At 37.6% G+C, this 25,966-nt stretch overlaps 1 protein-coding gene across 1 annotated transcript; it reads left to right on the top strand.

Moving 5' to 3' along the window:
• The first annotated feature begins 1,177 nt into the window (after nucleotides 1–1,177).
• Nucleotides 1,178–25,014, top strand: si:ch73-364h19.1 (uncharacterized). The gene is made up of 5 exons (XM_056452498.1): nucleotides 1,178–1,438; nucleotides 4,920–5,029; nucleotides 18,462–18,560; nucleotides 19,526–19,696; nucleotides 24,238–25,014. Exons 1-5 carry the CDS (start codon nucleotides 1,363–1,365, stop codon nucleotides 24,415–24,417), a joined length of 636 nt encoding a protein of 211 aa, XP_056308473.1. The 5' UTR covers nucleotides 1,178–1,362; the 3' UTR covers nucleotides 24,418–25,014.
• Nucleotides 25,015–25,966: the final 952 nt, after the last annotated feature.

The raw sequence follows: 25,966 nt of genomic DNA, 5'->3' as shown, positions 1-25,966 counted from the left end.
TATGTATATATATATATATATATATATATATATATATATATATATATATATATATATATATATATATATAGATATATATAGATATAGATATATATAAATATATATAGATATGTACATAGATATATATACGTATATCTATATATATCTATATATATATATCTATATATCTATATATCTATATATCTAGATATCTCTCTCTCTCTCTCTCTCTCTCTCTCTCTCTCTCTCTATATATATATATATATATATATATATATATATATATATATATATATATATATATATATATATATATATATATATATATATATATATTAATATATAATTTTCTTTCATACTTTCATTAATCATATTTTTTCATATTAACAGCTCATTTGCAAAGTACGTGATTTACGAATATCAATAAAATCTGTACATGAAAAAAATCAACGAATATCTGAATGGTTATAACTCTCTGCAGAATATCGCACTCTGACACTGGGCGGCGCTCTTTATATTTGAAAGTTCTTGCTGATCTCCAAGACAACCGGTAAATGTTTGAGGAATGTTTCCTCTTTTTTTTAGAAATACAAAATCTGATGACTACAACAAAATGACACTAAACTTTACAAATTATGTATTAAATGTGGAAGACTCAACACAATGGTGTCAAATTGGGTCCAGAAAAAGAACATACATGCCTTATCCGTGTGTGCGTGCGTGCGTGCGTGCGTGTGTGTGTGTGTGTGTGTGTGTGTACATATGAAAATAAATAAAATGTTTGAGAAATGTTTCAGCTTGTGTTTTTAATCTTATAAAACAAAACATGTTAATTTTCATTTTTGATTAATTATATATATATATATACATACATACTTTTGTTTATTTCACATTATCCTACATTTACTTAACATTTATTTTTATCCAAATAAGCGACTTTAACAGGCGAGGATAAAAGAAGCACCTCAAATCATCAGAGTAGCAGTAAATAAACGCTATGATAAGTATAAGTTACTTTAAATCTATAAATCTTTTAACTCTGACGCCGAAATGAAGAAATTCTACTAAGATGAAGGCAGACCTCATGAATATTAATGAGCTCGCGCAATCGTCGCTTAGCAACCGTCCACTCACGACGCTTATTGTTATTTATAAGACAAAACTCCTCGCCATAGTAGGATTTCCCCAGTCTGTTCACGGATGCCAACAAAGTGTCCGGTGCTTCGTGAGGGTTGACCAAATAGGATGTGTGTCGTGACAGACGTTCAGCTGTAGGTCTGAGACTCTCATCAGTTGTGAAATGAAGCTTCACGACTTCTATGAGGACTTTTTCTGAGGCATTTTGAGGAGAGAAAAGGGAGAGAAGTGTGTATTTTTTGGGAGATGTCCAGCACTGTGCCACCGACCGTCCCCTCCATGAGCTTCCCGGAGGACCAGCGCACTATCGTGGTGGGAGCCTGTGAGTAAAACTATTTCAGATGTATGGAGATAAATACCGCGTTTAAAGGGACAGCTCACCCACAATATAATTAACCGTTTAACGATTTCAATATTTAAAAAATCTAACGTTATCGATTATAAATCATCACATATTTGTATCAGCAGAAAACAAAGTCTAAAACTGTAAAATTAATCTGTCGTCTAAAAAATGTCTAAAAAACGACGCTACACGACTCTTCTGAGGCTCTGGAGAAAAGTGTGTATTTTTGAAACTGTGAAAATCAGATGTTTATGAAAGTAAATACCGTATTTAAAGGCACAGTTCACCCACACTATAGTTAAACGTTTAACGATTTCATCATTCATTCATTCATCTTTCATTTCCTTTTCGGCTTGGTCTCTTTATTACTCAGGGGTCGCCACAGCGGAATGAACCGGCAACTTATCCAGTTTAACAATTTCAATACTCACATATTTGTATCAGCAGAAAACATGGTCTAAAACTGTTATCTACAATTAAACTGTCGTCTAAAAAACGTCTAAAAAACGTCTAAAAAATTAACCTACACCACTCTGGTCACTGAACACTTTGGTCGCTCTGGAGAAAAGTGTGTATTTTTGAAATGTAAATCAGATGTTAATGAAAATAAATACCTTAGTTAAAGGGACAGTCACCCACAATTTAAAATTAACCGTTCACTGAACAAGTTTTTTGAATGATTTCAATATAAAAATAAACGTGACCGATTATAAATCATCACATATTTGTATCAGCAGAAAACAAAGTCTAAAACTGTTAAATTAAACTGTCGTCTAAAAAATGTCTAAAAAAAACGACGCTACACGACTCTTCTGAGGCTCTGGAGAAAAGTGTGTATTTTTGAAACTGTGAAAATCAGATGTTTATGAAAGTAAATACCGTATTTAAGGGGACAGTTCACCCACACTATAGTTAAACGTTTAACGATTTCATCATTCATTCATTCATCATTCATTTTCTTTTCGGCTTGGTCTCTTTATTACTCAGGGGTCGCCACAGCAGAATGAACCGCCAACTTATCCGGTTTAACAATTTCAATACTTAAAAAAAATAACCGATTATAAATCCTCACATATTTGTATCAGCAGAAAACATGGTCTAAAACTGTTATCTAAAATTAAACTGTCATCTAAAAAACGTCTAAAAAACGTCTAAAAAATGAACCTACACCACTCTGGTCACTGAACACTTTGGTCGCTCTGGAGAAAAGTGTGTATTTTTCAAATGTAAATCAGATGTTAATGACAATAAATACCTTAGTTAAAGGGACAGTTCACCCACAATTTAAAATTAACCGTTCACTGAACAAGTTTTTTGAATGATTTCAATATAAAAATAAACGTGACCGATTATAAATCATCACATATTTGTATCAGCAGAAAACAAGGTCTGAAACTAAAATCAAAACTGTCGTCTAAAAAACAGCTAAAAATAACACTACACGACTCTTCTGAGGACTTTGGTCGCTTGTGAGAAAAGTGTTTATTTTTTAACCTGTGGAAATCAGATGTTTATGAAAATAAATATCGTATTTAAAGGGACAGTTCACACACAATATAATTCACTGTTTAACGATTTCAATATTTAAAAAATAATAAACATTACCGATTATAAATCATGACATATTTGTATCAGCAGAAAACAAAGTCTAAAACTGTTATCTAAAATTAAACTATTGTCTAAAATATGTCTAAAAAAACTATGATACATGACTCTTCGCTCGGGAGAACACTGTGTATTTTTGAAATGGAAATAAGATGTTTATGAAAATAATTACTGTAGTTAAAGGGACATTCACGCACAACATAATTAACCATTTAATAATTTCAATGTTTTAAAAAAATTAACGTTACCGATTCTGAATCATCACATATTTGTATCAACAGAAAACAAGTCTAAAACTCTTGTCTAAAATTAAAACTAATTTAAAAATTGTCTAAAACACGACGCTAAACGACTCTTCTGAGGAGTTTGGTCGCTCTGGAGAAAAGTGTGTATTTTTTAAATAAAAATCAGATGTTTATGAAAATAATTACTGTAGTTAAAGGGACAGTTCATCCACAATATAATTAACCATTTACTGACCAAGTTTTAAGAACGATTTCAATATCATTTTGTAAAAATCTAACGCTACAGATTATAAATCATCAAATATTCGTAACAGCAGAGAACAAGGTCTAAAACTGTTATCTAAAATTAAACTATTGTCTAAAAAAACGTCTAAAAACATAACCTACACGACTCTTCTGAAGACTTTGGCCGCTCGGGACAAAAGTGTGTATATTTGAAACTGTGGAACTCAGACGTATATGGAAATCAGATATATGGAGATCAGATGTTTATAGAAATATAAACGATTTCAATATCATTTAAAAAATCTACGGTTCTTTCAATTTAATATATATCATAAATCATAACACAGCAAGAAGGTCGCTGGTTCGAGTCCCGTCTGGGCCAGTTGGCATTTCTGTGTGGAGTTTGCATGATCTCCCAGTGTTGGCGTGGGTTTCCTCCGGGTGCTCCGGTTTCCCCAACAGTCCAAACACATGAACCCCTGATGAATAAAGGGACTAAGCCGAAGGAAAATGGATGAATGAATATATACATAAAACAAATAAATATGACTCATCTGCTTCTCTGAGTTGGTTGACCCAGAACTTGAATTAATGTACAGTAAGGTGAGTACATTATAAGTAACTTTTTTCCGCTGAAGATGTAATTTAATTACAGTAACTAGTTACTTTGTAACTAATAACACCCAACCCTGTTCACTTCACACTATCATGGAGCACATATATTGTACTTAACATATGGACATGTTATTACACCTTTAATATCATAACTTAATTATGTTATGAACTTAATTGAACCTAATTTAATTGATTTGACCTATACAGGCCTATGGGTCTAAGACCAGATGTCCACATCAAATTTAAAAAAGTGATTTCATATACATGGAAAGCAAATTAAATACTATAAAATGTCTTCAATGTTAAAACATCAGTGAGATTCATTCATTTTCTTTCCGCTTAATCCCTTATTTATCAGGGGTCGTCACAGCGGAATGATCCGCCAACTATTCCAGCATATTTTTATACAGTAGATGCCCTTCCAGCTGCAACCCAGTACTGGGAAACACCCAAACACTTTCACATTCACACACACACTCATACACTACGACCAATTTAGTTAATCAATTCTCCTATAGCACATGTGCTTGGACTGTGCGGGAAACCAGAGCACCCAGAGGAAACCCACGCCAACACAGGGAGAACATGCAAACTCCACAGAGAAATGCCAACTAGCTCAGCCGGGATTGGAACTAGCGACCTTCTTGCTGTTAGGCGACAGTTCTAACCCCATCAATGAGATTTTCAATCATTTTTATTGCATGACTGGTAGATTAAAAAAAAAGTCAGGCCAAGTGTTTTGAAAACCACTGATGTTGTGTTTTTTCCAGTCTGCTGTCTGGTGTTTTTCTTCATGATCGTGGTGCTACTGCTGATCCTCTACCGAAAGGTTCCTCTTTGCTGCAAAATGAGGGTTTATCGGGAATCTCGTACTGACATGGTAAGAAGTTTCAGGTGAATTTTCACGTCTTTTGCTTTCATTTTTTTCCATAGAAAAGATATTTGCATCCAATTTGTGCACCCATGGGTATGCTGAGATGAAAAGGAGGGACACTGTGGCATTGTTCGCTATTTAAAGAGCTTATAAAAGTCCAAAACGTGAATACATGTTGCTTATTGCACACACAGGGATGCACAGCAGCACAGAAATATCTTAAAATTGTACTAATTTAATATTAAATTATTTTTTTTATTATTATTATTATTTTATTATTATTATTATTATTATTATTATTATTATTATTATTATTATTATTATTATTATTGTATATATCTGCAAGTTACAAAAAAACTACATATATTTTGACATATAGGCTATATAGAGTATTGTATTAAACAATTATATTTATTTAGTTATATTTATAACATAATATTATATATAATATCTGCAAGATTTACTTTTACAAAACCTTTTTAATATTTAAAATGATTGTACTAAAATGCATATAATTTTATACTTTGTGTATTATTACTTTGTGAAAATACTTTGTGCATTTTCACATGAGTGGAGAAAAAGTTTCAAGTATAGTTGAAGAGTTACCTATCTGACCTAGTTTGATAACCCTGCGAATGAAGAGTGTCCCTGGATGTTTTTATTTCTGCACGTTTGGTACACTGACACACAAACAGAGATTACTCATTATCTTTTCCTTAACTGTGCTCAATTTCATTGTGTACTTCACCGAACGCTCTGACTCGGCTTGTACATTGTTAACGTCAGCTGCAATGATGAGCAAAACAAACCAAGAATAGTAGCGTAAGCAAAAAAACAACAACATTTAATGCCTGAACATTTAGTCAGCTTTAAGAAGAGAAACGTTGCTGTGAGTCAGATGTTTGAAGCATCTAAACATCCTGTTCAAGAGGATAAAACTGTGACACACACAGTACACAGTGCACATTACACAGTAATCAGAGAGTAAACTGAGTGAAACTTAACCAGGGGCACTTTTAAAACAGTGTTTATTGTGGAAAAAGTGCTCTTCAAAAGAATATACTTGATGTTTTCAGACAATAAATGAAAATTTATTGTAGTTTAAATTGATATTAAATACATTTAACTGAACTTAAGAGCACTTTTTTTACTGCTTAATGTACTGACAGGTGTTCATGGTCAAATAAATACAGATTTATTGATTTCTGTTTATTCTGAGAAGTTGATTTCATTGTAACTTAAATTACACATGAAGTTTCAGTTTAGTCCAGTTGAAAGATTTCAATTTTAAAATGTATATTATATTAATTAATACCACTGGTAAGATTATAATCAAGTACTTCTCTTGTGCTTTAATGTGGTAATCAATATATTTAAATAATAGTATTTGTTTAAAGTATGACTAATTCACTTTAAATTAATTAAATGGCCTTCGAATTGTCACCGTTTCCGCCCCCCCAAAATAATTAACTGGCAACAAAGAATATGATGTTGATAGTATGATAGTATTGACAGGATTTAAAAAACAATAGAAATAACAGACATGAGGAAATTGTGTTGATTGTAGGTTATAAATATTCATTTCTTTTCAATTCATCGCTCAACACTGGCTGAAAATATATTACTGACTTGGGCAGAGGGTGCAGTGTATTTCTAGCTAGTCTACCTGTGTGACCTACTCTTGTTTCTCTTCTAATGTGTGTTCACACTTGAGGATGTGCAGTTAGATTAGACTAAAATGGAAATATGTGCTTCAGCTTACATTGTTGTGAAACTACAAAAACATACTTCAGCAATCTGTGCGTTTGACTGTAGTTTATAGGTGAAATCAACACTAGAGGGCAGTATGATGGCAAAACTTTTTCGCCTTATTACTTTAATGATATTTACAAGGACGTATTATTGAAGAATAAAAGATTATTTTCATGCTGTTTTAGGTTTAGGGAAGGATTTAGCTCAGTGGTTCGTTAGCTGATCTGTAGGATAAGCACCACCTTCGTCTAGATGTGTACAAGAAGGACATGAAAACCTCCAACAAAACACCCTCTAATGGATTTGTCATCTGAAACGTACAACAAAACACACCCTAAGTAACGTATTTCAGATTCTCACAAATGTAGACAGCGCCCTCTAGTGGATTTCTCTCTGAAACGTACGACAAAACGCACCCTAAGTAACGTATTTCAGATTCGCACAAATGTAGACATCGCCCTCTAGTGGATTTCTCTCTGAAACATACAACAAAACGCACCCTAAGTCATATATTTCAGATTCGCACAAATGTAGACAGCGCCCTCTAGTGGATTTCTCTCTGAAACATACAACAAAAAGCACCCTAAGTAACATATTTCAGATTTGCACAAACGTAAACAGCGCCCCCTAGTGGATTTCTCATCTGAAACGTACAACAAAACGCACCCTAAGTCATATATTTTAGATTCGCACAAATGTAGACAGCGCCCTCTAGTGGATTTCTCTCTGAAACGTACGACAAAACGCATCCTAAGTAACCTATTTCAGATTCACACAAATGTAGACAGCGCCCTCTAGTGGATTTCTCTCTGAAACGTACGACAAAACGCACCCTAAGTAACGTATTTCAGATTCGCACAAATGTAGACATTGCCCTCTAGTGGATTTCTCTCTGAAACGTACGACAAAACGCACCCTAAGTAACGTATTTCAGATTCGCACAAATGTAGACATCGCCCTCTAGTGGATTTCTCTCTGAAACATACAACAAAACGCACCCTAAGTCATATATTTCAGATTCGCACAAATGTAGACAGCGCCCTCTAGTGGATTTCTCTCTGAAACGTACGACAAAACGCATCCTAAGTAACCTATTTCAGATTCACACAAATGTAGACAGCGCCCTCTAGTGGATATGCCATCTGAAACGTACAACAAAACGCACCCTAAGTAACATAATTCAGATTCGCACAAATGTAGACAGCGTCCTCAAGTGGATTTCTCATCTGAAACGTGCAACAAAACGCACCCGGAGCAACGTATTTTAAGTTTTACAAAAAATGCCACCTATTTACAATGAACCTGGTTTCAGTTGTTGGTTCAGAGTTCATCTTGTGATAAGGCAGATTTCTCATGCCTACCCTGGAGTCAAACCTCAGCATAATTTCCTTTTCCTGTTCACTTTCGACCCGGTGAGATCTTTAACCTTATCTGAGAAACACAGGGAAGCTGCCTCCACATTTGTACTCCCACCAAGAGGAAATGCAAAACACATCTGCTGAAGATAGACACACTAAATGAGCAGGCTAAATGAGAGGTCTGCGATAAAACGACCTTCGCATGTGCAATTCCAGTCACCTTTATAGCACTTTATACAGTGTGGATTGTGTCTGCAGTGGCATATGAATCTTTCTTGATTTAACAGGTTAGCTGGCAATATTCAGCCCATTCCCTGTATCAAACACTGCCGTCATGTTTCTGAGCACGTTACAATTTCTTCAGATTTACTTTTACTTCTTTACTACCCCCCCCCAAAAAAAAAAAACATCTAAATTACCTGCTTTAACACTTTACAATGAAAACAGTTTTATGAATGCACCGTTTTGTCTGTTTATTTGCAGTTGTGAATTGCATCATGGGATGTTGATCTCTGCTCTGTCGACTTTTTGAAAATTCAACTCTAGAGTTTAACAAAGTGACTTTTATTGGCATTTTAGTGGTTTGAAATAATATAATAAATAATATCTAGAGAAATAGGTTTTTAAATTTGCAAAAAAAAAAGTGCTGGCAGTTTATTTTACAAGGTTTTGAAGCATAATATACAACACCAACTCAGACAATATAGCACTTTAAACTACTAAAAATGTTCATAAAAGTGACTTTTTGGAACTTTTCAAGGTTAAAAGTTGTTGGGAGAAAGATCAAAATCCCATAATGCAATTCAAAAGCAGAAGTAAATGGGTAAAATAAAAACATGAATCACAAAATACGGAAAACTGCAAATTTATGGATATATTTTTACAGTGTCTGATAGTTCACTCAAAAATAAATATTCTGTCATTGTTTATTCATCCTCCTCTTTGATTTCAAAGCCTATTTGAGCTTCTGTTAAACACAAAGGAAGATATTTTGAAGAATGCTGGAAAAAAACAGACATTGACATCCTTAGGGCTCTATTTTAACGATCTAGGCGCAAAGTCTAAAACGCAATCAGAGTCTCATCACCCATTCCCTTTGAGAGTCAGTTGCGTTGTGCCATAGCACATTAGCTATTTACATGGCGACTTTGTAAGTGTAAAAACTGAACGCTTCACTAGCGAGAAAACAGTTAAAGAGTCTGCAGTGCGGGGATAAAGAACGAGCCTCCTCTATTCGGCCTCTTTACTTTCTTTTTACTTTACGTTTACTCTTTACTCCTTTACTTTCGTGGATGCGTTTTTCCTTTCTAGTTTGCTACTTTTCTTTTGATTTTCAATGAAAACATGCGCTTGATGGACATTACATTTGGGCCTTTTGAAGCGTTGCCCATGTGAGCGACAAATATCTTTATCAATTCTCAACGGAAGTTCTAAGCAGCCTATCGGAAGCCGCTGGTCACTATGGCACCCTCCATTCAGCAACAAAGAAAAAGGTCTATAGCGCATGTGTTTAGACGGTGGGGGAAACCGGAGCACCCGGAGGAAACCCACGCCAACATGGGGAGAACATGCAAACTCCACACAGAAATGCCAACTGGCCCACCAAGGACTCGAAGCAGTGACCTTCTTGCTGTGAGGTGACAGTGCTAACCACTGAGCCATCACGCTGCGGTAAAGGTGTTTACATGTCATGCAAAGTGAGAGTAATGAGCAGAGATCTGTTGATCAAGCTGTGCTGATTGGTTTAAGTTGTTTGCATGACCACACACATTGTTGGCTTTACTCAGCATAATCAGTTTAAGAATGTGCATGTAAATGCATTCGCTGAGGCGTTACGTGAATGAGCAATCCTGTCCTAAACGATGCTTCTTTATAATCGCTCCTGAAATACTTAAACACAGCGATGTTTTGGCTTTTAACAACTCTTTTACTTGATGAAGAATAAATGTATTCGACGCCTTGTGAAATTTAATCCAAATTTTTTCCAAGTGATGTTAGACATAGCAAGGACATTTTCCACAGAATTCATTCATTCATTTTCCTTCGGCTTAGTCTCTATGTCAGAGGTCGCCACAGTGGAATGAACCGCCAACTATTCCAGCATATGTTTTACATAGCAGATGCTCTTCCAGGTGCAACCCAGTACTGGGAAACACACATACACACTCACACACTCATACACTAAGGCCAATTTAGTTCCTCCAATTCCCCTATAGCGGATGTGTTTGGACTGTGGGTGTGTGTGAATGTGAGAGTGTATGGGTGTTTCCCAGTACTGGTTGCAGCTGGAAGGGCATGTGTAAAGCATGTGCTGGAATAGTTGGTGGTTCATTCCGCTGTGGTGACCCCTGATGAATAAAGGGACTAAGTTGAAGAAACATTAATAAATGAATATGTGAATGAGCACCGTTTATCTTGCTGTATAAGTATTTACAGAAGTATATGTATATTTTTACTGTAAAATATACAGTAATTTCACAATTAAACTTTAAACTACAGTAACATGCTACATAACAGTCCTACAGTAAAATACAGTTCATATTACTGTAAAATACTGTGGTAATTTACACAAATCTTCAACTATGATGAAGATAACTGAAATGAAGCAGATTTAATCTATAGTCAAAATTATTTGCCCTACTGTGATTTTTTATATATATTTCTCAAACGATGTTGAACAGATTCAGGAATTTTTCACAGTATTTCCTATAATATTTTTTCTTCTGGAGAAAGTCTGATTTGTTTTATTTTGGCTAGAATAAAAGCAGTTTTTAATTTTTATAAACCATTTTACAGTTAATATTATTAGCCCCCTTAAGCAATATTAGTTTTGGATTAGTAATTGTGATTTAGTAAGTAGTTTTATAAATGTGTACTTTTACTGTTCCTTGAGTACATTTTACTGCAGTATCGGTAATATCGGCAATCTGCAGTCACTACTTTATTTTCTCTTGTCTATGGGTATTGTACAAATCAGTCCTGTGATTCCTGTCCAATCAAATCGCACACAGAAGATAAATCACCTCATAATGAACTTCCTCAAGACATGGGTGATTTATAATAGCAGAAAACTGTTTGGAAGCATTAAAAGTGTCCAAGATGTCCAAAATCTTTACAGGCAATAACCCAGAGACTGTTTAGATTCATGTCATATATGAGAAGATGACGGATGTTTACTGTATGATGACCAAAATGGCCTTAAACACCCAGCAGGCACAAGACACCAACATAACGTCAGATTAATGTTGTACCCCAACGTTGTGGGGATGTTGCATTTTGTTTGGAAATGAAAATCAGGTTGACATCAGAACCCAACGTCAGGCTGACGTCAACGTCCAACCTAAAATCAACCAAATATCAACGTCTAATGATGTTACAGCTTGACGTTGTGTGGGCGTTACCATTATGACGTCTATCAGATGTTGCCATACCTGATGTATAAATGTCAGTATTTGATGTCAATATGACGCTGCTTTAAGATGTTGGCTCGACGTTGGATTTTGGTCACTTTCTAACACAACCTAAAATCAACGTCGTTATTGAACGTCAAAATAACGTCCTTAGACGCTGGCTACACATTGAATTTTGGTCACCTGACATCACAACCTAAATCTAACCTAATATTAACCTCTTATGACGTTGTGTGCCTGCTGAGCAATAACTAAATGCACTACAGAATGTTACGTTTACACACATCCACAAATTAGATGTAAACATATCAGCTTTTTACAGCGTAATACTCACTACTCACTACTCTTGAGTACTTTTGAAAGCTCTACTTTTTACTCATACTTTGAGTAATATTTACAACAGACACTGTTACTCGCACAACATTTTAGGCGAGTAGTAGTACTTTAACTTAAGTATGATTTTTCAGTACTCTTTCCACCACTGATTATTAACACTAATATGTTTAAAAATGTGTTGAATAAAACTCCTTTTTTAATATATTTAAGAGCATTTGATCTCCAGCTGCGGTGTTTTGGTGGGGGATCAGAGTAAGTAAAAAAACAAAGGTTTTCCTTCAGGTCAGGCGCTGAAAAAGGCTCACCGTCCTCCCCCGACTTCACTGATTTTACACGCTTCACACTGAATCACAAGAGCGCACAAAAGGACGTCTTTCTTTCAGGATGAGGCGACGGCGGTGAGGGAAGGAAACCTCTGACCCCTCATTTACTGAACGTGTCTCTCAGGGGCCCGAATGGGACGGGTGATGGGAAAGGTCAGAATACGTCACCGTGAGGGATGTCAGAGCTGTCAGGAGCATCCCGCTGCTCTACGCTGATTAGCCTTAGGTTTATCAAGAGACAACATTAGCTTTTTAGATTTGATTGTTGCATTTTCTTATTGTCTGACAATATTAGAAATTTAATTCAAGATTACTCACAATAATTGTTGTTTCAAAGCAGCTTTGCAAAAGGTGCACATCATTGCATTACAATCAAATTAGGAAAAGTTTAAGTTATTAGTAAGGCCAGGTGGAATGATTTTGGGAGTGTCAAAACTAAAAACTTAACATATGATATAAAAGATAATACCTTTTTAACTTTTATTTAATGTTTACAATGCAAATCCAATTAGATCAGCAAGTCTCTCATATAATATCTCTACTAAAAGACAGAAAATATGACTTTACAAACTGTATTGTAAATAAATGAAGTGAACGTTTTCATATTAGTCAATAATAATACTGAAATTATTGTAAAAACTGAATAAATATAAATTTACTCATACATTTACATACATTTAGACTCAATGTGCTATAAATCTGCAGATTCTGTGTGGGCCTAGTTATTAGTCACTAATAACTTTAACATTCATTCATTTTCTTGTAGTCCCTTTATTAATCTGGGGTCACCACAGCGGAATGAACTGCCAACTTATCCAGCATTTGTTTTATGCAGCAGATGCCCTTCCAGCTGCAACCCATCTCCACACACACACACACTCATACACTACAGACAATTTAGCCTACCCAATTTACCTGTACCGCATGTCTTTGGACTGTGGGGGAAACCGGAGCACCCGGAGGAAACCCACGCGAACGCAGGGAGAACATGCAAACTCCACACAGAAACGCCAACTGACCCAGCCGAGGCTTGAACCAGCAACCTTCTTGCTGTGAGGCGACAGCACTATCTACTGCGCCACCACGTTGCCCTAGCTTTTAACAGTTAAAGTTAAATGTAAACATAGTTAACCTGCAGTTATATAGTATATAGGTGATGTAATGGTACTCAGAAAAAAAATAGCTGCTTGTTCAAACTACTTATTTAAATTGAGCTGAATTAACACAATTCTTCAGTTTTTTAGGGTAAACTTAATTGTTTTTTTGTTTAATTTACTCCAAAAAAAAAAACGATTAGGTTAACTTAATTGATTTGTGTTGGGACAACATGAAATAATTAGGTGGAACCCAGCTTTATTTTACAGTGAAATTTCATTGGATGATAGTAGTGACCAAAATTGTCGCGATTATCTAAATGGTCACAGCTTTGTTAAAATGAGCTGAAAAAACGGAGTAGGGTCTGTCTGCAGACTGCAAGACAGGGGCGTAACTTGTAGTAACTATGTTGTCGGCAAGATGGCGCTGTATCCATCAGTTATTAACGTCTACACCTAATCCAATGCTAAATTCAACCTTTAAAGTTATTAATGTCTACACCTTCCCCAACTCTAAACCCAGCTATCACAGTTATTAACGTCTACACCTACCCTAATGTTAGCTTGTTAGTTTTTGCAAGTTTAAGTGGATTGAACATGAAACAATTAAGTTGTCACCCAAAAAGCTAATAGTTTTTGTTTCTCATAAGTATTTTCAACCATCTGCAAACGTAATTTTTTGAGAGACGCGGGAACCGAAGTGAGGATCCAATAGTAGTTTATTAAGAGAGTTATCTTGCAAGCAAAGGTCAGGAACAAAGAGGTGCAGACAGATAATCTAAAGCGTGGTAAATAAACAGGGCAATGGACAGTACAGGCGGCAAACAACGTAACAAACATACACAGCAAAAGAGTCAAACACGGCAAGGCAAGGGAAAACGCATCGTAATGCTTACTTAACAGTATATGTGTGTGCTGAGTTTATAGTGCCTGAAATCTTCCAGCTGTGTGTGTGTAATCAGTAAAAATCAGGAACTGGTGTGTGCGAGGTGCATGCTGGGAGTTGTAGTTTATTAACGTGGCATGTGTGTAGTTCTCCAGCAATCCGTAGCCACTAGATCTCTGGTGATTGTAACATGTGCGAAGTTAAAAACCATCTACAGAAGGAGCCGGATTCGCGGTTTCCTGAGGTGAAGAAGGCCATTTTTATGTCAATATTATTAGCCTCTTAAGCTATATATATTTTTTGATTGTCTACAGAACAAACCACTGTTATATCTCAAAGGATACCATTAAAAAGTGAACAGAAAAAAGACACTGATTGTAGGTCATTGTATCACTTACAGTCCATTTCCCCCTGAGCCATGATTAGTTTCGGACCCCTCTCTGCTGGTGTTGTCCAGCTTGTGAACTAATGACTAGTAATGCTGTCCGTGTGACACATGGCCAATAAAACACAGTGCACTGGTTTACTAGTACCTGCCACAGAAACAAGTGTGTGAAACACAGGGAGACGTTTAAAACAGCAGCAAGGGGTTTGTTCCACAGGAGCCTGATGACGCAGGAAGACTCCTCATTGTCCCGGGACACAAAGCCCTCTATTTAGGTGAGGGTGATCAGTGAGTGTCAGGAATTCCTCTCCGCCTGCCCAATCTAGAGCTGCACGGGTGGGCAGATCATGGAGGAAGTGGCCTTGGTGGTCTTCCCTTCAGCGGCGTAATTTACGACCATCCCGAGGACACTCTGGAGTAGGAAGAGGAGGAGAGACATTACACCGACAATAGAGGAGGGTGTGAGGCTTTAAATCAAGACGGCTGATCGCTTGACATGCAGTCAGGATGAAAAACATCGTCACTTTGGAAAACTACACCATTATCGTCTCATGATGTCAGAAGCATGTTGAAGTGAAAACGATGACATCACACGTGTCGATTACATCATGAGTACTTGACAAGGAAAATAACAAACTCCTGCAGGACCCCTGCTGGCTATTTACAGGCACAAGTACTACTGAAAGCCCACGCCAAATCTAACAACCCAGGCGCATTGGGGATGCATGCCAAAGACTAAAATACAAAAGATGCGTTACTCCTATAGTTTTGTAACGATCAATATGGTGAATGAAGCCCCGCCTACTAGTACAGGAGCCAATCAGCGATCGCTATAGACTGGCGATTTTCCAGGGGAGGGGCTTGGTCCAGACTTACGTTTCTGCAGATTTTGTGTGATTCGAACGTTTAGAAATGAAACCGAAGAGACAGTTGTTGTTTAATTTTATTGGTGATTCCTAATATAAAATTTAATCGTAAGCTTGGCAAACAGTTCTAGAAAATTTGATGTTCCCTATCCAAACAGAGAGGCGTTTCAAAGTTGGCCACAGAGTGAAATGACCTGCCTTAAAGGGACTTTGTGTGTGCCCAGAGATACATTATCAAAAACTGCGAAATATGAACACTGGACTACGTCTTCTTGCAGTTTTTGTTTTCACAGATCCACTAGAGGGCGCCGTGTACATTTTTGACAATCTCAGATACATCACTGGTGGCACGATTTCTCATATGTGCCGTTTTTTGTAAATCCACCAGAGGGCGCTGTGTGCATTACTGCGAATATTAACGCACTTTTTTTCCGCATAATATATCAGCTTGCCTAAAATGACCCAGCTTCTGTAAACCCGATCAATAGCGATTTTAAAAGCAAACTAGAAAAGAAAAGCCAACGCAGCCAAATGCTTTTACCAAAATAACACACGGATATCACTTCCGATATCCACAGCAAGATGCGCATACATTTTGAAAATATGCTTAAAAAACGTATGCACACAACTTTTAAACTTTAGCCACAGCCGTATCACCCTGCAGGCCAAGCCTGGTTACTCACTGAAGCTAAGCAGGGCTGAGCCTGGTCAGTACCTAAAAGGGAGGATGTGAATGCTGCACACTGGTGGTGGTGTGGAGAGTCACCCCCCTCACATGATTGTGAGGTGCTTTTGGTGTAAGGCCATACACGATAAATGCATATATAAATACACACAGTAGATTTATATTATTATTATATTTATAAACATGTATTTTAAACGTAAAAAATATTTTACTGTTCAAATAAACGCTCAGATGGTGGTCAGACTTATTTCCAAAACATCAACAGAAACATGACATAAATGTTAGCATCTGCATAGACCCATTGCACATTTCCTGGTTTCTCAGCAGCTGAAGTCGTTGAGTAAACTCGGAGTGCAGTGAATGGGAGAGTACAACAAACACATTTTTTGCATTCCAGATTGATCAAATATCAAAAGAAAAGCTTGTGTTATCATGACTTTCAGAAAAAGGAAGCAAATAGTGAAACTGATCACCACAGCCAGAAGTGAGAACGTCAAAATTACTGTCTCACTTCCATACACTCTGGAAACACCCCGCACATACTGTAAGCGTTCAAGTCCGTTTTTTTTTTCCATATTGTGATGCAGTTCCTATAAAGAAATGGAATATTAAATAAGTAAACAGTGGGAGTGGCTTGTTTTTTTTCTACTGTGAGCTGATTGGATGTAGTAAAGTAGGTGTTTCATTCAGAAAGATGAGGAAAAGGGCTTGGGGAGAGTTATTACAACCTAACAGACTCCTCCTCCTCATCATCATTACTGTTTGTTGTCAAAACTGACAGCTGGTGGGGCGTGGTTAAGTATGTTAGCCACGCCCAATACCTCAGACAGACCTAGGGCTCTATTTAAGCAATCTAGGTACAAAGTCTTAAGCGCAGGGCTTAAAAGCATTAAGGACGTGTCCGAATCTACTTTTGCTATTTTAAGGACGGATAAATACGCTCTGCGCAGCGGCGCACGGTCTAACGGTGTTGTGCTTATTCTCTTAATGAGTTCTGGGTGTGTTTTGGGAATAAACCAATCGGAGTCTCATCTCACATTCCCTTTAAGAGTCAGTTGCATCACGCCATGGCGCATTTGCTATTTACATGGCGGACTTTGTAAGTGTAAAAACTGAACGCCTCACTAGCGAGAAAACAGTTAAACAGAGCATCTGCAGCACGAGGATAAAGAACGAGCCTCCTCCATTCAGCCTCTTTACTTTCGCTTTCTCTTTCTCTCGTTCGTGGATAAGGAAACATGTTGTACGCACAGACATCCATTAGCATACATAATTAATTTAGTTTGTTAAGAGCAAAGATTTGTTTCAACACTATTTCTAAATTCAGTTCTAATCTCCAGCAAACAAATAACTGAACAATAATAACGAAGTGTGGTCAAAACACTGAGTTATATCTAAACACACGTCCTGTGCCCCATTTGACAGGTGGACAAATCTAAGCTTGTTTTTAATAAAACAAATATAAATATGAATATAATAAATAATACTGCTAATAATGATATCATACAAAAGCAAGTTGTCGCGTATAAACAAAAAAATCAAGAAGATTAAGATCACGAAGGCATGCAGGCAGTGGCTTTTATATTTATGGAGAAAATAATCATTTTTGTAATATTTTAATCCTTTTATATCTGTAAAGATATTTGCGTATTGCTGTACATCCTGCGTGTTTTAAGCAATGTGTAGGCGAGGCGTATAACTAACGCACTCTGCACTGGACTTTAGACCACCTCTCAGCTGGTATATTGCTTAGTCTATCTTAGTTCCTCAAAATAGCAACGTGCCAACAATGCGCCTTAACACACCTCTTTTCTAGACCAGATCACCCATGAGTCCACAAAGTGGTGCAAAAGAATTTACAATTTAAACAACGTAGCGGAAAACAGGAACATTTAGGTTGCGCTGGTCTGAAAATAGCAACACGTCGGGGCAAACACGTCTTGCGCCTTATTGCTCCGGGTGTATGATAGGGCCCCTAATCCGAGAATTAAACTGAAAACAAACAGGAAGTGCATTTGCAGATTTCCGTTAATGATTACAAGGGCAAACATAGTTTTTTTGTCTTAATGACAAGCACAGATGAATCGTTCACCGCAAAACTAGCAATGTGAGCAATTTTGATTTCATTTCATCAACTTTAGTTTCTTGTTTCTTCCCATTTGATGCAAAGATGATATAACACAACATATACTGTATAAATCTACATATGTTTCGTATAGAAATATTAAAACCTTTTGAGGATTTAAGAAGCTGTTGATCACTGTCTTGCGATAAGACTCCATGGTCACTGATGATGTCGCAGGTTGTCATGTTAACAGAGCTCTTCATGTGTGTGTTGATCAGGAATCTCCTCCTCAGTACTACAGCAGCAGACAGACTCTGGTCACGTCATCTGATGTGGAGCAGAATCATGACGCAGGTCACGATAACATCACTGCTCAGGTAAGCACTTTCACATGGGAGTTCTGCTGAGCCGGCATTCACACAGCAGCCTAACTGACCTAAAACCATTAATAATCAGCCATCATCTTCTCACCTTCGTGTCCTTAAACCTGCATGAGAAATCAGTTTGTTGAATCTGACTTCATGCAAAAAATATTATATTATAGATATTATAATATATATTATATATATATATATATATATATATATATATATATATATATATATATATATATATATATATTATAATATAGATATTTTCCGTATTTTGTGATGTTTTCCCCATTTATTTATGCATTTGAATGGAATTATGGCATTTTGATCTTTCTTCCAACAACTTTTAACCTTAAAAATCTTCCAAAAAGTGACTTTTATTGACATTTTTAATAGTTTGCAGTGCTATATTGTCTGAGTTGGTGTTGTATACCATGCTACAAAAACCTTGTAATAAAATGCAGCACACTTTCTGCTATTTTACACACTTATTTCTCTAAATATTATACTTTATATTATTTCAAGCTACTAAAATGTGAATAAACCCCACTTTGTTAAACTGTAGAGTTGAATTTTCAACATCAAAAGTTGACAGAGCAGAGGTTTAAAAATCTTTGCCATGATGACAGTAAATAATATTTGACTAGATATTGTTCAAGATGCTAGTATTCAGCTTAAAGTGACATTTAAAGGCTTAACTAGGTTAATTAGGGTAAAGTTAGGGTAATTAAGCAAGTCATTGTATAACAGTGGTTTGTTCTGGAGACAATACAAAACTAATATTGCTTAAGGGGGCTAATAATATTGACCTTAAAATAGTTTAAAACAATTAAAAACTGCTTTTATTCTAGCCGAAATAAAACAAATAAGACTTTCTCCAGAAGAAAAAATATTATAGGAAATACGGTGAAAAATTATTTGGGAAATATTAGACAAACTCAAATATTTGAACTGCATGTGTTGTGTTTCAGTCTGGCTCTCTGTTCCTCATCGGTGTGCCCAGCAGTTATTATTTGTCCTCTCTGGATCCGGGTCTTCCTCGTTTACCCTCATATGAAAGCGTTCGCAAAAAAGACAGACAACGGCAGATCCACATGATGATCGCGGACCGATTCGGACTCAACGGACCCACTGTGACTGAGGTGATGCTTATACATTATTCATTTCCTTAATTACACTAATGTCCAACAACTGCTAAATAACGCAGACTTATCCGGGAGCTGAGAATCACCTTCTTGTGAATACATTCACGTCCATGTACTTACATCCACACTCATACAACACAGTTTTTGACTGTTTGGCAACATTTTGTGAAAGAATAATATGTAGGTTAGTATATGCTCCATTCAGCCAGTTTCGGTTCTGTCAGCTTTGTGTTTTTGACTGTTTGGCGCCATCTTGTGAATGAATAATATGTAGGTTAGTATATGCTCCATTCAGCCAGTTTTGTTTCGGTCAGCTTTGTGTTTTTGACTGTTTGGCGCCATCTTGTGTCTGAATAATGTGCAGGTTAGTGTATACTCCATCAGCTGTTTTAGCTTCTGTCAGCTTTGTGTTTTTGACTGTTTGTCTCCAACTAGTGTCTGAATAATGTGCAGGTTAGTGTATACTCCATCAGCTGTTTTCATGTCTGTCAGCTTTGTGTTTTTGACTGTTTGGCGCCATCTTGTGTCTGAATAATGCGCAGGTTAGTGTATACTCCATCAGCTGTTTTAGTTACTGTCAGCTTTGTGTTTATGACTGTTTGGCGCCATCTTGTGTCTGATTAATGCGCAGGTTAGTGTATACTCCATCAGCTGTTTTAGTTTCTGTCAGCTTTGTGTTTTTAACTCTTTAGTGCCATCTTGTGTCTGAATAATGCGCAGGTTAGTGTATACTCCATCAGCTGTTTTAGTTTCTGTCAGCTTTGTGTTTTTAACTCTTTAGTGCCATCTTGTGTCTGAATAATGCGCAGGTTAGTGTATACTCCATCAGCTGTTTTAGTTTCTGTCAGCTTTGTGTTTTTGACTGTTTGGTGTCATCTACTGTCTGAGTAATGCGCAGGTTAGTGTATACTCCATCAGCTGTTTTTGTTCGTCAGCTCTGCGTTTAATTTAAGAATGAATAAACTATTATGGCTCAGAATATTGTTTTGTGTTTTATTTTGATGTTTTGTGGCAAGTATGCACATAATAAGTGGGATAAAGTACATCCAGTACTGTGGTTTTCGCAGAATAAACCATTCAATCAAATACAACAGTGTTCCGCTTCAGGCTGCTGATAACCCTGTCAGACTTTATTCTGCAACAACTACCTCCTGGATGAACTTTATCCCTTACTTAATAGTTATAGTTAGTGGTTTTGATGTTAAAAGAACCACGCAGAGCTTTCAAAAGCTTTCATCTGCTCTGTCAGCGAGTTGCTCATCTCTAGCAGGTGCAGCCGAAGAGCACAACAATAGACGTTGAGTATGAATGACCGCAGCGTAACATGATCATATCCCAGAAATGGACAGCAGACACTCACAGGCCTCACCTGCGCTGCTGTTTGGGTTGAGAGCATTTTACGAAACAAACACGCTAATGCCAATAAATGGCCATCAAACATGACAAAGCACTCTATCTGGAAGAGTAAACATCAGTGGAGAATACACTCATTGTCCATCTGTCTGCTCTTACTGAACTCGTCCTATTCACTTCTGTCTGCCCTGAAATGACCCTGAGATTGCCTCGGAGAATGACCCCTTTCAAGGTAATTCCAAGATTTGCTCAGATGAACGCAGCCTTGGTGAGCCTTCTATTCAAACATTAACAAATCTTACGGTTTCCAAAGGTTTGACTGGATGTTGATGATAAACAGAAAGACAAGGGATAAAATGCAGAAGGGAAAGTTGCTGCAGGCTGAGAAGGTACATCAGCAGTTCAATTTGTTTAAATAAACAATGAGCACTGTGTTATGAATTAGCATAGAGCAAAGGTCTTTATCTCCGAGGATGTATTAAGCTGCCAACCAGCAGCAATATTGAATAATAATAAAATAATAGCCACGTGTCTGTTTGCACTGAGGGCCCCGAGTGTAAACACAGCAGTTTGTTACCAAAGGCTTATGGTAGATCTGCTCATCCCTGACTGACTGAGACAGACAATAGTAGGGAAGAAAGAAACACTGAAGGTGGGACAGTATGGAAAAATAAAAACAGAAAGTAGTGATTTCCATTTACGTTGGCATTGGTTTCATTGCAGACAACACAACAACACATTATTTAATGTGTTCATAATGTTTCTACGTTTTTAAATGTACGTATTCCAGTTTGGTTCCTGCAACACATTTCAATAACGTTGGAACCGTGAAGCATTTACCACTTTACAATGTTGGCATTCCTTTTCACAACACTTAAAAGGCGTTTAGGGAATGAAGACACCAAGTGATAAAGTGTTTCAGGTGTCATTTTGTCCCATTTTTCCTGCAAACAAGTCTTAGGGTGGGCAACAGTACGAGGTCTTCGTTGATGCATTTCTTGGGCTTCAAAATGCAATACACATTCTCCATTGGAGACAGGTCAGGACTGCAGGCAGGACAGTCAAGTACCTGTATCCTCTTCTGTGTGCAGAATGTGGTTTTCCAGTGTCTTGTTGAAATATGCATGGGTGTCCCTGGAAAAGAAGGCAGCATATTGTGCTCCAAGATCTCTATGTACTTTTCAGCATTAATGGTGCATCAAGTCCAAGTTATCTTTGCCAAGGGCACTGACACAACCCCATACCATGGCAGACCCTGGCTTGTGGACTTGTTGCTGGTAACAGTCTGGATTATCCTTTTCTTATTTCGTCTGGAGCACATGGCGTCCATTTCTCCCCAAAATACCTGAAATACTAATTCATCTAACCACAGTACACATTTCCACTGTGTGATGGTCCTTCACAGATGCCTCTGAGGCTAGAGAAGTCAACAACGCTTCTGGACACTGTTAACATAGGGCTTCCTTTTGGCACAACACATTTTTAGCTGGAATTTGTGGATGTAACTACGTATTGTGGAACTTGACAAAGGTTTGTCCTGAGTCCTGAGCCCATGTGGTGATCTGGCTCACAGATGAATGAGGATTCTTGATGCAGTGCCGTCTGAGGAATCGGAGATCACTGTTGTCCCTACGCACTGAAATTCCTCCAGATTTTCTGCACTGTTGAAGGTGAAATATCCAAATGTCTACCTCTCTTTCTTTGAGGAACATTGTTTTTAAACATTTTAATAGTTTACTCCTGTATTTGTTGGCAAACTGGCGATCCTCAGCCCATCTTTGCTCCTAAAGGACTAGACCTTTCTTGGATTCTGCTTCTGTACTAAATGATAATTGCAATTACAATTACGTATTGACACCTGTTTCACAGCATTATTTAGCCAGTTTACCTGATTACTAGCCCTAAACTGCAGGTCTGAATAACAGGAAAGAATGTATAAGAACAAATGAAATAAAGCTGACTGGACAAAACATGAAATATTTTGTGTTCGTACTGTCTGCAATGAAACACAAGTCAAAGTCAATTTGGGAATCGCTATTTTCTTTTTTTAATTTGTGTTTCCATACTGTCCAAACTTTTTAGATATTCAATTCACCTTTATTTGTATAGCGCTTATACAATGTAGATTGTGTCAAAGCAGCTTCACATAAAAGGTCACAGTAAATAGGAACAGTGTAGTTCAGTTTGTAGTGTTTAAGTTCAGTTCAGTTGAGCTCAGTTCAGTGTGGTTTAATAATCACTACTGAGAGTCCAAATACTGAAGAGCAAATCCAACGATGCGCAGCTCTACAGATCCCGAACCATGCAAGCCAGTGGCGACAGCGGAGAGGGAAAAAAAACTTCACTAAATGGCGAAAGTGAAGAAAAAACCTTGAGAGAAACCAGGCTCAGTTGGGCACGGCCATTTTAATTTCTCCGCTGGCCAAACGTCTTGTGCAGAGCTGTAGTCTCAGCGGCGGAGGCTGGAAGCTGGCCTCAGCGAAGACTCGTCTGTCTCTGGAGCATCACAGGAATCAGTCTCATGTTCTCCACTCCTCCATGACCACCACAGTAGCTGCTCAGGATACGGCCTGGTCCAGGATATGGAAACCTTGGGATCATCTCGTCGTTGGTCTTGGATCGAATCAGTGATTCTGCATAGTCTGAGGGCCTCGGGAAGAGCATCCCCAGGTGGAAATGGAGAATAAAGAAGTTAGCGTAGCTGCTGTTTACAGTGTATATCAACAAGACGCATAACCTGTGTGGAAGCCTCCTAAGTGGTGCACTGACTGTATGCTTTACTGAACAGATAGGTCTTTAATCTAGTTTTGAATTGGGAGAGTGTGTCTTAGCCTCGGACGTTATCAGGATATGGGGTAGTACATGACTTTTTAATTATAGGAGTGTGCAATCTTTGATAATATAGTATGGTAATTGTTGTTTTGATGTTGTGTGAGCTGACACTGAAATAAAACTCTGAGTTTACTGGGATTACTCATGATTAGTTCCAGTCAGTTCCGAATCGATTCTGTCTTTTGGGATACGAGAAATGTCATTTCAATGCCTTACATTTTTGGGTAAAACTAAAAAAAGTGTGTCACCAGCAAAGCCACCACTGAACAAGTGCTCCTAATGCATCTATCCTGTATAAACTGTTGTGTCACATGTGTGGTTTGACTCCAGCTTTATCTCTGTTTTCGCCACAGCTTCCTCCCACATACGAAGAAAGCATTCGTCAGTCGGTCCAATCCATTGACGTCCCGTTTGACATCCTGTCCTCGGAGGAGCCGCGGGGTTCAGTCTCCGAGCCTGACACTGATCTGCCTGCATATGAAGCTCTACCTCACAGCACAGACTCACAACAGCCTAGTGACACTAATAATTAATGCACACTCGAGCATGGGAAACTAGTCTACCCTCAGCGGAAATGAACAGCTGTTGAGCTTTTCCCAGGCCTGACAGCTCATCGAGTGTGTCAGTCTGCTGTCTTTGCAAAAAAACACCACCAAAATATGATATGACTTGACCTATGCAAATACTTGCACTAGCACACCTCCAGAGGAGACGATCACTGCAACACTACCGGGAAACAAAGGGAAGAGAATATACAAGGATTTGAGCTCTGTCTGTGTTCGAAATGAACGTGAAACTGCTACTGCCTTAACTTTGTGACTTTTCCAAGCCAAAGGTTTTAAAGTGCCCTCTTTAGGACAGTTTTAAAGAATTATTTGAACTTCATTTAGGTTAAAGTTTGTCTTTTAATGCACACTGCAGCATCAGCTCTTCTCTCACAGTGTCTGAAATGGTTGGTACAAGGATCCCTAATGAAAATTAAAAAGGAGGCGTGGCACCCAACCCCACCATACCTGCCAACATTTGACTCTGAAAATCCGGGAGGCTCGGCGGGAGATTGAGGCGGAGGAGGAAGAGCGCGCATGTGTAGGTGCAGAGAGTGGCATGCTGGAAATTACGCAAAGTGTGTGTGTGGGGGGGGGACATTACACCAATGTTGGCACTCCGGGGGTGTTATAGACTGTACCAAAAAAATGAGGAGCGGGAGGGGGTTGGGGGCCTAAATTCCTGGAGTTTTCCGGGAGATGGGTCTGAAATACGGGAGACTCCCGGGAAAAACGGGTGTGTTGGCAGGTATGAACCCCACCCCTAAACCCAATCATCATTGGGGGATGAGCAAATCGTACTAAATTGTACGAATTCGATCATATAAATTCATACCTAAATTCAGCCACTAAATCAAAAAAGTTACGACTTGCCGTGAGATTGCGTTGTTTTACCTGCGATTTCAGGCGTTTGTTAGCGATTTCTCAAAACCTGTCGAGTCAAAATCGGGGTTAAAATCATGCAGTCTGAACTCAGCATTACATTCGGCATTTTAGATTCTGGCCCAGATTCACGAACATCTTTTTATAACTATAAATAAATGAAGTCTGTTTTCATTTCATGCTTGATTTTTCACAGAGATGGCCAAAGTAGCTACTGACGTACTGTACTGAACTATATGCACAATATTGGAGATTTGAAGCCATGTTTGGGACATTACAGGGAATATTTCATTTGTTTTTTTGCAGAACTGTTGTGTTCAGTGTAATCATTATGTGTTTTTGTATGAACGTGATGTTCTTGGTTTCTTTAGGTAGAACAAATGTTATTGTCTCTTTAGGCAGAGATATTGGAAATTCATTTCAGCAACGCCGGTGTCATTTTTGTCTGTGTAAATATGTCAAAATGATGTCTCTTGAATCTCTATTTTTTTAATTGCCGTTTATGAAAATGCATTTTTTTTTTCATTTTTCATTGTGAATAAACACATTAAACCAAATGTTTGGGTCCCACGAACATTTCTTTGTTTAGGATCGCACAATATATTGAGAAATTACTGTTAATGCAACATCCATATCGCAAAGAGGTGCGATAAAT

Source organism: Danio aesculapii, chromosome 3, assembly GCF_903798145.1.
Source record: "Danio aesculapii chromosome 3, fDanAes4.1, whole genome shotgun sequence".
Classification (NCBI taxonomy): domain Eukaryota; kingdom Metazoa; phylum Chordata; class Actinopteri; order Cypriniformes; family Danionidae; genus Danio; species Danio aesculapii.
Note: the sequence above shows the minus strand (reverse complement) of the source record. Positions and strands in the feature narration are given on the sequence as shown.